This window comes from Dermacentor albipictus, chromosome 1 (assembly GCF_038994185.2).
Source record: "Dermacentor albipictus isolate Rhodes 1998 colony chromosome 1, USDA_Dalb.pri_finalv2, whole genome shotgun sequence".
Lineage (NCBI taxonomy): Eukaryota > Metazoa > Arthropoda > Arachnida > Ixodida > Ixodidae > Dermacentor > Dermacentor albipictus.
This window is the reverse complement of record NC_091821.1, coordinates 172,082,054-172,095,371: the sequence shown is the minus strand read 5'-3', so window position 1 is coordinate 172,095,371 and position 13,318 is coordinate 172,082,054. Positions and strand designations below refer to the sequence as shown.

At 42.3% G+C, this 13,318-nt stretch overlaps 1 protein-coding gene across 5 annotated transcripts in view; it reads right to left on the bottom strand.

Annotated features, from left to right (window-relative positions):
- AP-1gamma (adaptor protein complex 1, gamma subunit) overlaps nt 1-13,318 on the bottom strand; it is a 233,201-nt gene that overhangs the window by 200,128 nt on the left and 19,755 nt on the right. For all 5 annotated transcript variants that reach the window (XM_065436802.1, XM_065436803.1, XM_065436806.1 and 2 more), the window contains exons 2-3: nt 7,504-7,717; nt 2,132-2,398 (exon numbers count right to left, since the gene is read on the bottom strand). In XM_065436802.1, the coding sequence (XP_065292874.1) occupies nt 2,132-2,398; nt 7,504-7,717 (481 nt within the window). The remainder of the gene's footprint in view (nt 1-2,131; nt 2,399-7,503; nt 7,718-13,318) is intronic.

Sequence of the window (13,318 nt, the reverse complement as noted above, 5' to 3'; positions counted from 1 at the left end):
GGCGCGACCCGTTTGTCCGTGACGGCGCCCCGTCGCCACGTGCGAACGGGTTGCCGCGGGTACGCGGGAGGAAATGGAGGCGAGTGCTCCCCACACGTTGGACTACGACAGCGGCTAGCCGCTAAGATTACGTTGCGTGGGTGCTGGTGTGCCTTTGTATTTTCCATAAAATAGTTTCTGCACGCTACGCGTCGACTCAGCTTTCTTTACTTGATGTGCGCGGTAGAATCAGCAACAAGTTTTTTATATATATATATATATATATATATATATATATATATATATATATATATATATATATATATATATATTTGGGTGGTAACATAACTGCACATTACAATTGGTGGCGCGGTAGAATCGTGCAAATATGGTACACTTTGACAAAAGACACATGAGAAAAGAATGAAAAGCAATAAGGTTAATTAATCATTGATATGAGCACACTTTTTCGCCTTCTGATATTTCTGAAATTTCACATGCCAATAGGACAAACCAATGCACTAAACCACGTAATATTGCGTCTTTCCTTTGTTACTTGGACTGCCTTAAGCTTATATTTTTCCTGTTTTTTATAAAACAATGGAACAATCTTAACTTTTGAAAACTTTTGCAATGAAGCAACTAGCCTCATTCCCTGTTAGTAGGTAAACTTTCCAATTAGTCTTTTCGGATTGTGTATTTCAACCAGCTAATGCTGTTGTTCTCATGGCATTTTCTGATGTTATGCATATTATGTTACATTTTCTGTAATCATCCTTGCTATGTTTTGAAAGAAAGAAGTCTTTGTAATCATAAAATGACAATAATAATAATATACATTTCACATTTTTCTTAAAAAATGTTGCAGGGTCCTCTTAAGCCTACTAAGGTGTTCAGCATGCCTTCAAATCTGTGTACAGTGCAGTTTTACACAAACCAAATGCAATGAAAGGCTGCGCTTTATACATGTACACTGCGAGCTTGCAAGCAAGTGAAACATGAAGTGGATAGTGGCATTCAAGACTGTAGCATGCCCAAGATAACAGTCAACTGCGCCGACGCTCAGTAATGACAATGCTAGCAGCTGTTAGTGCAGATGACAATATGCACTATGAATTGAAAAGCAGAATTCAGTGTATAGTGGAACATGACTGTTTCTTCCTACCAAGCGCTAAACTATTCACAGGTACCACAACCTTGACACTTGCAAAGGTCATGATACATATTTTCTAACCGTAAACAAATAATATAACAAGATTATGCAAATAGTTAAATTAAGAGCAAAATGTTAATTCAGCAAACCTGCAGGAGAGAGGTCTCAAACCACGACATGGGCACATCAAATTTTGGAATGTCACAGCACTACAGTGCACTTATTTTAACCTTTTCCTTTTCTTTGATGTAAATATGAAATTGTAAATACGAAAAAAAAAAATTTGTGGGAAATGTGCCCACTTTTCTTCTATAGTGGTCGTTACCAATTATTGTATATCCACCATGGGACAAGAAAAATCAAACAAATAAGAACATCCTTTATAGGGGAGAAGGATAGCTTGCATTTTTTAAAAGCTTGGCAATAGCACACATGTTTTCAGGGATACATATGCTCTTTATTGATGAGGATTTACTTTTACATGCAGCACCCTAGCAGTAGCAAACTTGGCACAGCAAATACTGAAAAGAAACAAGTCGTTTTTACATCACTGATTTTTTTCAGCAACTTTGATGCTTTCCATTTCGCATGCTTCAGGAACTCGTCTGTAAAGCATGTTCAAAGCAAGCATCCCTCTTGCATCCTTTCACCATCACAAGACCTTTAACAGAAGGTTCGGTGAACAATAAATGAAACTTTTTTATGATTTTTTTTTGTAAAGCTTGAAGCAACATTCGTAAAGTCATAAAACGAGCCCAAATATGTAAACTTTAAAAAAATTCAGGAGAGCTGACAGGTATGCATTCATCCTTGAAAGAATTACAGCTACTATAATTAAGCACTGCTCCAGCTCTAACAAACTCAGACACACAAGAACATTTTGTTTCCTAAGTAAAACAAATTTTGAACAATTTCATTTTTTTTTCTTTTTACAGTGCTTAATGAAATGTAAGTCTACTTAAAAATTCCACAGTGAACAATGAATATATAGGTAGTTACCTTCTTGCGAATGTAGGCGTTTGACGTTTTCAGGAGACGCTCCACCTCACCGGCCAAGTCACGGCTCATCTCTGGTGAGCAGATAGAACCCAAAGCAGTAAGTGCAAGGCCAACCACAAATTGAGTCTGGCTGCCCAGGTCATTCTTTAGCGAATTGGTGATGAGCAGATGTACATCCTGCCGCTCATCCAAAAGAAGCATCGCTCCCAGGTAGCCAATACGCTTGTCTGTGAAACGTGATGATGCTATCAGCTTCAGGCACTCCAACTGCGTGAGAAAGCAGCAGAAATTACACCCAGGTGGCAGAAAGCAAAAAGCGTGCTCCCCTACATTTACACCCCTTCACTGCAATTTTTTTTTTTTTTACAGAAGTGACATAATTCCAGCGTAAGGATATTTTTTCCTGATATTATAAAAGGAACATAATAGTTTATTTTTAGTTACGCAAAAGGAGAAAAATGCAACGAATAATGGCAAATGCATTCTTGGTATGGTCCTCATATTCCTCTGTTTGTTTCCTATCTCATACCCAATTTCATTTTGACGTGCATGCTTCTACAATGGCGCCGCCAAATCAGCGTCAGAAGCAGTTGAAGTTGCCTGTTCCTTGGACGTCAAGCTGTCATCTTCGGAGTTCTTGCTTGGCTCATATTCGGAGTCAGAAGAGCCGCTGCTCCAATCAGCATTTGAAGGTCCCACGCAAGCAGCCATCTCAAACACACGGCGACGCTCAAGGAAGGAACGTTTATTCTTACTTGACCAGACAAAGCAAAGAGAGCAACAGTTGAAACAGAGAGTAACAGATGAAAGAGATGTGACAGAAGGCAGAGCCATACTGGGAAAGCGAATCGACAAAAGGAGCATCCTCATCGCTGGAAAGGAGGTGCGCCATAGTGAAGACAGCCGGAGATGAGAAAAAAAAGAAAGAAAGCCCACCTATAAACGTGTAATAGATGGCAGAAACACAAAAGAGTGATGGCTTTACGCTACAGCGCGAGTGTTCAAACAGAAAATCACCATCATAGCAGTGCACAAAGTTTGAGAGCCACCCCTTCCATCTGTGAATGCAAGCACTACACGTGGCTCAGTCACACCTATGAAGGGGCACATACTGCAGTGCACTAACAAAAACCCTGAGAGGAGAACATACGCTTATAGAAATATACAACAGATGGCGGAACTACCTCAGAGCTCACCAACTTCATGTCACTGGAGATATACAAGTGGACATCAAGGTACGTCAGTGACACTGAAAAGGCTGACACTGAAACTAGCTTTAGAATCTGATTTATTACAGGTTATGTTTCCTGCACTCATAGGTCACAAAGCGTCAAATTGTTATCAAAAGCACAAAGGAGCCTGAAGCATTTTTCTTATCATACAATAGATTCACTATTAAAGGATGTCATCTTACTCATTGTTTTTTAAAGCTTTGCCTGAGAACACCTTTTGTAAGATATATACGCACTTTAAACGAAGATTTACTTTATGCGCAGCACACAAGTAGCACTGTAGCAGGATTTTAAACAACAGACTGACAAGCAACACATTGTTGTTAGATCACTGATACTTTTTCAGCAACTTTGCGGTTTCTGATTTCGCTTGCTTCACGAAATTGTCTGTATAAACTTGCTCGAAGTAAAAACCCTTCCGGCTTCATTTCACCACCAGAACACTTCCAACGGAAAGTTTGAAGACCAATGGGCTGAACTTTTTCATGAACAGAACTTATTTTGTAGAACTTGATGGAACATTAGTAAAATTGTAAAATAAGCCCAAACATATTAACTTACGAAATATTCTGGTGAGTTGGCAGGTATGCTAATAATCACAACATCTGTTAAAAATTATAGCATCAGCAATTGCAAGCAGCAATGCAGCATGTATGCATCATCATTGATGCTTAGAGGCATGTATACCTGTAAGCATCAAGTTTCTTAATTTGAACAATGATGGATGGAGGAAAACCTATGGTTACACGCAGAAGTGGCAGATGTACATCAGGACAGTATGGGGGGAGGGTGGTGTTGCACTTCAGTTACAAGGAGAACTTCAAACCACAGAGCAGCACCAGGAAATTATCAGCCTGCAATTTCTAAGTTGCAGCAAAATAAAGAATTAAGAAAGACCCTTTGAACTACGAACAACACAAGACATTCGGGAAAGGTAAAATGTCAACCACCAAACTGCAAAGATTTGCCTGTTGCACTACAAAATGCTAACAATATGTCACAATGATAATCAAAAATCAAATACGGAGCCTATTATGTTAAACATGGAGCAGAGGCCTTGAAAGTCCTCAGGAATTTCAAGACACCAGATAATTAAGTGCCTGGCTATGGATAAAAGCAAAGATATCTGTGCGGACGCTAACTCTTGAATATGAAATGACCAGCTTCTCTTTGTCCTTGAGAAACAATTTGAACTGGTGCATTCCATTTGAACATGTGATCTCTGTTTAGATATCACTAGACAGATACTGCGCATGTACTCATGTTAGAGCCGCATTTTTTTTTTCTTCTAGAATCTTGGCTGGGTGCAACCCTTACACAAATCAGGTAGTAAATGACACCCCGCTAAAGCTGCCTACTGTTTCCGCAACTGTAGCAGAGTGTAAGAGAGGCCCAAATGACATAACACCACAGTAAACGACCTCAGATGCCGGCTCATCATCCCTGACCAGCGCTGACCCAAAAAGGGCTCCCTTCTCTAGAGGTGACATGCCACCGATCTGACTGGAAACACTGCCAACACAGCCGAGACGACGTGCCACACAAAGAAATAATGCCGCGGCGGCACCAGCCTGAGCAACGTTGATGGAAAAGCAGCTAGCATCATGTAGCGGGAACAAAACTAACTTCACTTTCCGGCGGGACATATTGAACTTTTTCCCAAAATTTTGCCCTCCAAAGTGGGCGTGCAGCCCTTACACAACGGCGACCCTTACATGAGTACTACACAGTGAAAGCTTGTTAATTCGAACTTCAATAATTCGAATTTATGGATAATTCGAACTGTACGATTTGGTCCGGTCAAGCTCCACAGAAGTCTATGTATAAAAAAGTCCATTAATTCGAACGCGAGAAGGTTCCCTCACGGATAATTCGAACTACGCACGCCTGGCACACGGCCTACTGCCTACACACAAGGCTGTATTGCCTCTGAAATGGAGAGAACGGCGAGAGAAGGCAAAATCGGAAAAAAAATCTAACCGACGCGGGGTCAGCCAGAAGGCAGCGGCGGCTGCCGCCTCTCCGTTCTACGTAACCTCCGAGACTTCTTGCCCGTTGCGAATCTCGGAGGTTTTAAAAATCTTGTACAGCTGCTAATGTTGTGCGGAGATGGCACGGCAAGCGCCAAAACACAGTGAATCAAGTACGTCGCAGCTGCGTTTGCAATCAAGAACCAACGAATCAGGGCCTTCGCCACCTTCACATGTTCACCGTCTTTGTCTCGGCAGTCTTTATCGGTTGTGCACCTCTGTTTTCAGCTTAGGAGGTATCGGCCGTCGCGATTCATTGTGACGGTGTTAAGCCTCGGCTAACGTTCGTTTCGGTGGACATCGGTGGTGTGGCACAGTCGGACCCAGAGCTTCAACTTGAAGAGGGCGTGTGCCCGCGGCACACGCCATCACTTTCTGACACGCCAAATTTCTGACATGCCCTACTGCTTCCAAATCGCAGTGTACTGTTGCTCTCCTTCACTTTCGTTAGTTCGAACTTTCGTTAATTCGAACTGAAGCGGCTTCCCCTTGCGGTTCGAATTAACGAGCTTTTACTGTATATAGTACTAAAGCAATACCATCCTTGTGAACACAGAGTGTTACTGGCACTTCACCCTTTTCATCATGATAAATTTTGGCTATTCATTTCGAACCTGCAAGATATGCCAAATTACTCAAGCATTCTTCTAGAGTTGGATACTTCTTATTTCTCCACCAAGCTACCATTCTAACCTGAAAAATGTTGATGATGTCACTGCCCGTCCTTGGAAGTGCACACTGCACAAGTGACTTGCTAGAGGTAGATTATATTTATGTGTTCAAAAGTAGCCTGGAAATACCGTAGACTGCTATTAATTTAACTCAGGCTTAGCCAAATTTTCAGTTAATTCAACCCGGACCAAAGGTTCCAGCCTGCAGCCATAATATTGAGTGGGCCCAAATTCAATACTTCGATCTGGAAATTGGCCTTTCCCAGATAGTTTCGAGCTTTTCTGGTCAGCATGCACACACATGACCTCAGCGATGACCTCAATGGCGACCCTCATTGCGCCCCAACATGTAGCAGCAACATCTGCCTTGATGGCGCTTAGGGGACAGTGAATGCGTTGACATGTTATGTCTCACTCAACATGGAGATTTTCAGTTCACTTTCAGCAGATTTCAAAGGAAAAACAGCAGCTCCTGAATAATTACTGTATTTATTTTTAATCCCAATGGGTATTCTCTTTTCCATAAAAGTAATTCTGAAAATTGCATGCACATTACAATTGCATGCAAAACCAAAATTGCGTTCCCAGCGATGGCAGCAGCCTAGTGATGGAACCCGCATCATCACCATTGTCAACATAAGATGGTGGCAGAGCAAGTTTTTTCATAAGATGGTGCCACCACCACACTGCTTTCAGGCTTTCATTATGAAGGCTCATAGAAAGGATAAGTTATTTTACATGGCAAGGTAGAAGCAACAAAGCCTGCACTGTAATGCCCACCAAAGTGCCATAAATCAGCTAGGTCAACAAACAAAACTTTTATTCAGTTATAAATTTAACAGTAAAGCATTAAATTTTTACTCTCTCTTTGTTACAAAAAGCGCATTTCACGTCTACCACCTTGGCCAAGAGCAACGCTGGCTTAAACTCCCAGGGCTTATACTGTACACAAATATCCAGGGAAGTGGACAGGAGGACAGCCACCAAATGCAGACATGAGTTTATTCCCCCCCCACCCCCCCCGCAGTAAGTTATCTTTTCATCCACTTTCATTTCTCTTTACGTTATTTCTGTATTTCAATTAAGCACAACAATAAACTTGCACCATACTTTCTCAGCCATCATTGTCTCTCACCTCATATTGTTGCGACTAAATAAAAAAAATCAAGCCCCTTGAATTCCCCTATTCTTGCTCGGTCTCACGCCTCCTCTCTCTCACACACGCACGCTTCAAAATAACACATCTTGTATAGTGCTCCACAAGTTTGAGCGTAAATATTTCAAATAACAGCATGTAAGCAGCTTCAAAACATTGCTAATGATGCAAAATACATACTTTACAAGAATGAACCTGTCAGTGGCCACATGACCATTCAACTACAATTTTGGACCTCAGTTGTATTTCAACATAGAATTACCAGGAATACAAAAAAGCATACCTGGCCAAAATGAGCAGGATAGCCAAGCATGTGAATGTAGAGGAGTTTGGCCACATTGCGGCAACGCCAGGTGTTGTCCTCTTCGCGGAATGTTGACCGGATATAGGCACACTCTTTCTGCACAACTGCCCGCTCATCTGCTGCTGTTCGGGCTGCCCGGATCTGACGAATCAGGTCTCGCAGACGCATAGGCGTCGGCATGCCTGTTGTCAATCTGCAAAATTCACTGTGATCACTACAAGAACATCATAGTACAACATATGGACATTTGGAAACTTCAATATAAATGAACTTCAAGGCCTCCAAAACATATTTCGTCAAGTGCCATGAAGTCATGTGCTTTGGAGCACAGTGAACTAATGAACAGAATAAAGTCTGGAAAGCTTCACACCACTCCTCCGCATTATGTACTTTCCACATTGCACCAAGTTACATGCTGTCATGGTCGTCTCACAGCAGTCTGTATGCAACATCACTGCAAACATGCAGTTATTAAGCGAAAAGCTTCAATACAAGCCCAAAACTATATTTTATGCCACAGCCATGAACTCAAAAGCAAACACAAATGCAAATCATAAATTAAGCTAGGCAAGTAGATTATACCTCCGGAAAACCAAATACTTGGCTTTCACTAGTGGGAAGGTAAAAAAAAATATTGTAAAACCACCTATTCCCAAACCACCCAGCCTGACAATGTCTAGCCGAGGCTAGTTAAATGTTAGTAGAGATACTAAAGAGAAACACAAAATTACTTAAGACTAGTAAAGCATTCTTTTAAAACTCCACTTTCATTATATGTGCAGTAAGAGATCAATTACTAGAAAAAAAGAAATCATTGCTAAACTTCCATTTCTTAAATTTCACACTGGAACCACAATGCTGGTACAGCAGTGTGGCAGCACAGATTTTCAAGTTATTTTTTTTTTGGCCATTGTAGCACAGTAAAAGTTCTCAAAACTTTCTAGTTCAGTCTGGCTCCTTCATAATACAATGTAGTCAATCTTTCCCAATAAATTAACTAAGCCTGCACAGATATTGAAATACATGATGTCACAGCGAGCTAGTGTGCAAACTTGAAGGTGGCATTGCTACCCATTCGTGATGAGGTTCCTTCAATAGAATGATCACTCCTGAGGCAGAACCTCCAGGTATGAAGAGACGAAAACGTTCATTGCAAAACAAAACCATTCAATAAACAAGTGGCACATAGGCACAAACCATATAAACAGGCACAGCCGGTCAAACACACAAAGTAGAAATCTAAAAGGACAGGTCAGAGTCAAGAACACCTACAGTTTGATGGTCTGCACTGTAGCAGTGAGACAGACTGGACGAGGTGGTGAGGCTAGGCGCCATCAAAACTAAGTCAGGGTCGCCCCCAGGCAAACACAGGAACTCAGATTCCGGGGGAAATATGGTTATGATGATGGGAACATGAGGGGGTAGCCTTGGCACGGTAGAGGCCTCGAAGCCGGATACAAAGTCCAGTGGCTTTGACTCTGCTCCTGGTGCATGGGCTTCACTTCTCTGACATGATACACCACTTTTCTTTTCCGAGACCCGAACAATGTAGCGACTACGCCTCTGGAAGGTCGCCCTGGTCCAGTAGGAGGCACCAAGCACGGGCCTGATGCCCAACGAGTTCACTCCTGTGCCAAGAGCACTGGCGAACACCTTCTTCCCCACTAGCTTCCTCTTCTCCGTCTCCTAGGATTCTTTTTTCTTCAGCATTGCCGTGTAGGCAGTTCAATGGCTGAGTACTTCATGCTTTGATTTTACGCCTCGTGCCGTCGTCGTCGCCTTCTTCATAATTATTCCACCAGTGTGTGCATGCAACCACAGCAGTGTCTCGTCATCTTCGCAGGGCTGACCTATTCCACTCAGCGCATCCGCACGCTTGACACAAAGCACTACCTTGTTGTTTCATCAGTCCTGCTTTATCAAGCCAGAACCTATTCTGTTTCTGGCTCACTATCCAACCTGTTCCATACTAATTTTTATTATAAATGGCAACACTTAATTATGCACTGACAACAGCACAATGCAAGTACTAAAGGCTTTGATGAGAGACATTACATTGACAAGTCTAACTATTGCATGTATTCTTTTTTCTTCCTTCTTTTTGTACAGTTACATTTCAGTAGAACTCCAGAAGCCAAATTCTGAAATAGTCCCATCTTGATGTCAATTATTTCTTGATGTCACATTTCTGCTATGAATCCTGTCAATGCATCCAACAATTCTTATCATTTCAACATTTCAATTAAAAGCAACAAATAATAAAAGCGGGCCCTTCGGTCCCTGATCCTCCTCAGAGCATATGCAAGCAGAACATAAAATCACCATGTATGAAGGCAACCATAACAAATAAATTTATAACTCTCAAGCATGGTAATCAAAGGTAGCCAAAACATTACGTCTGAAAACTAACATTTCTGCAGATTTCATTGTAACTAACACATACTTATCCCAGCTGGCAGCAACAAGGGACACCAACAGTAGATCAGGCTAGTACCTAGAATTTTCTATTCTAAAAAGCAGCCTCAAAATGTTGCAATGTCATGCACATCAAGAGCTTAGAATGTCAAACATGAAAGAATAGTGGTGTGTCAATATTCGAAGCTTTCATATAACCAATTGAATATTCTATTCAATTCAGTCCTCAAATTAAATAGGCACTATTAGAAAAGCCAAATATTTTTATAACAGTTTTCGAATGGTTCACGTTGTCGACTGTGTAATGATCAAACATAACATTGAAGCAAGGATGTGACTACGTTCATCCCATAAACTGTGGACATAACATATTATAGCTCACTGCATCACTCAGGGAGCCAGACATTCCAAGCTAGACCACGATCACTCACAACAAAATTTTGTTTAGACATGGCTTTCTGCAGTGGGTTATTGTTTGGTACTACAGGCTTGATTGATCTGATTGGTACCCATTATAAAAATTCTACAAAATAGACTCCTTGGACATCGATACAACACTGTCAAAGCGATTCCCACCTTGAAGACGTGTATGGTAGCGCGATTAAAAGACGGGACAAAAGAAGACACACAGGGACACACACAGCGCTGTGTGTGTCCCTGTGTGTCTTCTTTTGTCTCGTCTTTTAATCGCGCTACCGTACACCCCTTGAAGAAGCATTACCAACAAGCCCACATTGCAACCCTCGCAATTCCCATGCTGCAAAGGCTCCCTCAAGTCAGCTGGCGCAACCGCTTTCAGAGACTCTGTGACAGCCCGTTGGATGGCGGGAACATTGTCAAAACAGTGATCTTTCTGGCTTTTCTTGAGCTTTCGGAACAGGAAGCGATCGTCAATCACCGGTTGTTTCCGTTCGACAGCTCTGTAAAGGTCCTCAAGGAATTCTTTGTAGAACACGTTGACAGTTCGTTCCAGAGGTACAAATTCTTTGTGGACCACCCCACGCTTGTCAAAAAAGACAATGAACATTGTCTTCACCTTGGACTTTGACATTCTCACTTTCTTGGAGCACAGGGAGTTCGCAGTGTGCCACTCCAAACTTGGGCGCTTGGTTTCTGGTTTGTACTGAAACACCCATGATTCGCTGCCTGTTATTGCGCCATCTAAAAGTCCTGTTCGCTTTCTAACTGCCCCAACATATCACAGGAAACACCAACTCGTCGTTTTTGTTCATCATTCAGCACTTTTGGCACCAATTTTAAACAAACCTTCCATATGTTCAAATTTTGAGAAATAATTTTGTGAACCATTGTTTTGCACATGTTGAGGTCTTCAGCAATTAATCTAATACTGAAACGACAGTCAGAGTCCAGGAGATTTTTCACTTTGGCCACATTTTCATCCGAACAACTCGAAGGCCATCCGGATCGTTCCATTTCTTCAACAGTCTCCCATCCACTCTTGAACTCAGTGAACCACCGAAAAACATAGGCCCTTGACGGGGCATCATCTTTGTAAGTCTCCTTAACCAAGGCAGCATCTCAGAAGCGCTTTTTCCCAGGTGAAAGCGAAATTTCATTGCGTACTGCTGCTCCAGCAAATTCTCCACTTTTTATGTTTTTCTGCTATGGCAAAATCTAGAAAACAGCTTTCGCGCCATTTCAGATCCTCACTGTGTCAGAGCTCGGATGTGACTGCCATTCTGACGCAACTACCGCCTGGTGCGCTACTTAGCTTAGAACCCCCACCTCAAATCCCACCTCCGGGAAGTGCGCTACTGGCGAATGCAGCTCCATGCGGCAGGCAGTCTCTTTCATTTTAAACAGCGACAAAAAAACACACGGACAAGAAAGGGCACACGACCAGCGCTGACTTCCAACATATTTATTGAAGCCAGCACAAATATATACTATTCGCAACAGGCTGAAAGATAGAAAGGAAGAAAGGGAAGGCAAGTCATCGTTAATCAACTCCTGCTGTGAATGCATCACAAACTTAAAACTATACAAGTGTAAAATACACAATATGGACACAATCAAATCTGATTAAGTTCTAAAGAACTATTGTGTTGTGCCCATAATGAGTGATTTATTGTTGGTGCACTACGATAACATCCTCCTGGATCACCTCAGCACAGCAGGTCCTGTGAAAGTGTTTCGTTACGTCGATTTTTTGGTGATCCTTTCTGCCTACCCAAATGAAGCTACTTCTGTTCAACCATGTTTTCGACAAACTCAAAGAGCATTTTTCGAGGGTTGTCGTTCACAAGAGAATTGCCTGAAAAAGGCCAAATCCACTTCCTTGACCTTGCACTGCAACTCCAGGAGAAGCACACGTGTTGGATGTATGCCCCACGTTATAAGAAACACCTCTTCCCCTACACTTCCAATCCTTCAAAAATGGTGAAGTGGCTCTCAGACATGCTGTCGTTCCCTCGTTCCCCCACTTGATGTCCAGCAGCTTCACTAACCAAGTCCATCAGCTTAAGGCAAGTGGCTATCCAACACAACCGCTGTCATCCTTGACGGAAGACAATAATTATTGCAAGAGGTTCATTCCCCCATGAAACCATGCGAAGTGGTAAAGGACATAACCAAGACTGTACCGATCCCGTATGTACATTGTGTGTCCCACCGCATCAAGAAAGCCGCAGGCCGGGCCAGTGTTAAGGTGGTGTTTACAGCTGCTAACAAGTTGAGAAGGTTGTGCATAATTGTCAACGATAGCCAGCAAACGTCTGGACTGTGTAGTAAGCGACATACCGCCAAGCTCGTAGATTGCAAAACCAATGTAGTTAATACATTCCCACCTCTTGTGGCTGCAGTTGCATAGGGCAAACGGGATGCTGCCTTAATGAACATTTACATGAGCATGCACACTGTGTTAAGATTAAGACTGGTAGCAATCTAGCTCTACATTGTGCAAAGTGCGGCTGCTGACCCTGCCTAGAAGACACCCGCGTGCCAAGAAGGTACAGTGATCATATGGCCAGGGAAATCTTTGAGGCACTTTCAATTTGTGAGCTAGGAGCCACTTGCGTAAGCGCACCGATGCTATAGCTGTTTGCGATAAGGAACTTAAGTTCCTTAGAACTTAATCAGGTTCGATTGTGTCCGTATTGTGTAGTTTACATTTGTACAGTTTTACATTTGTGATGCATACACAGCAGGAGTTGATTGACAATGACTCGCATTCCCTTTCTTCCTTTGTTTCTTTCAGCTCGCTGCAAATAGTATATATTTGTGCAGGCTTCACTAAAGATGTTGGCAGTCAGTGCTGGTTGTGTGCTCTTCCTTGTCTGCATTTTTTGGCGTTGTTTAAAATGAATGGCCCGTACCAAATTGCTCGTACCTAAACCCTTCTAAGGCAGCCTCATTACTT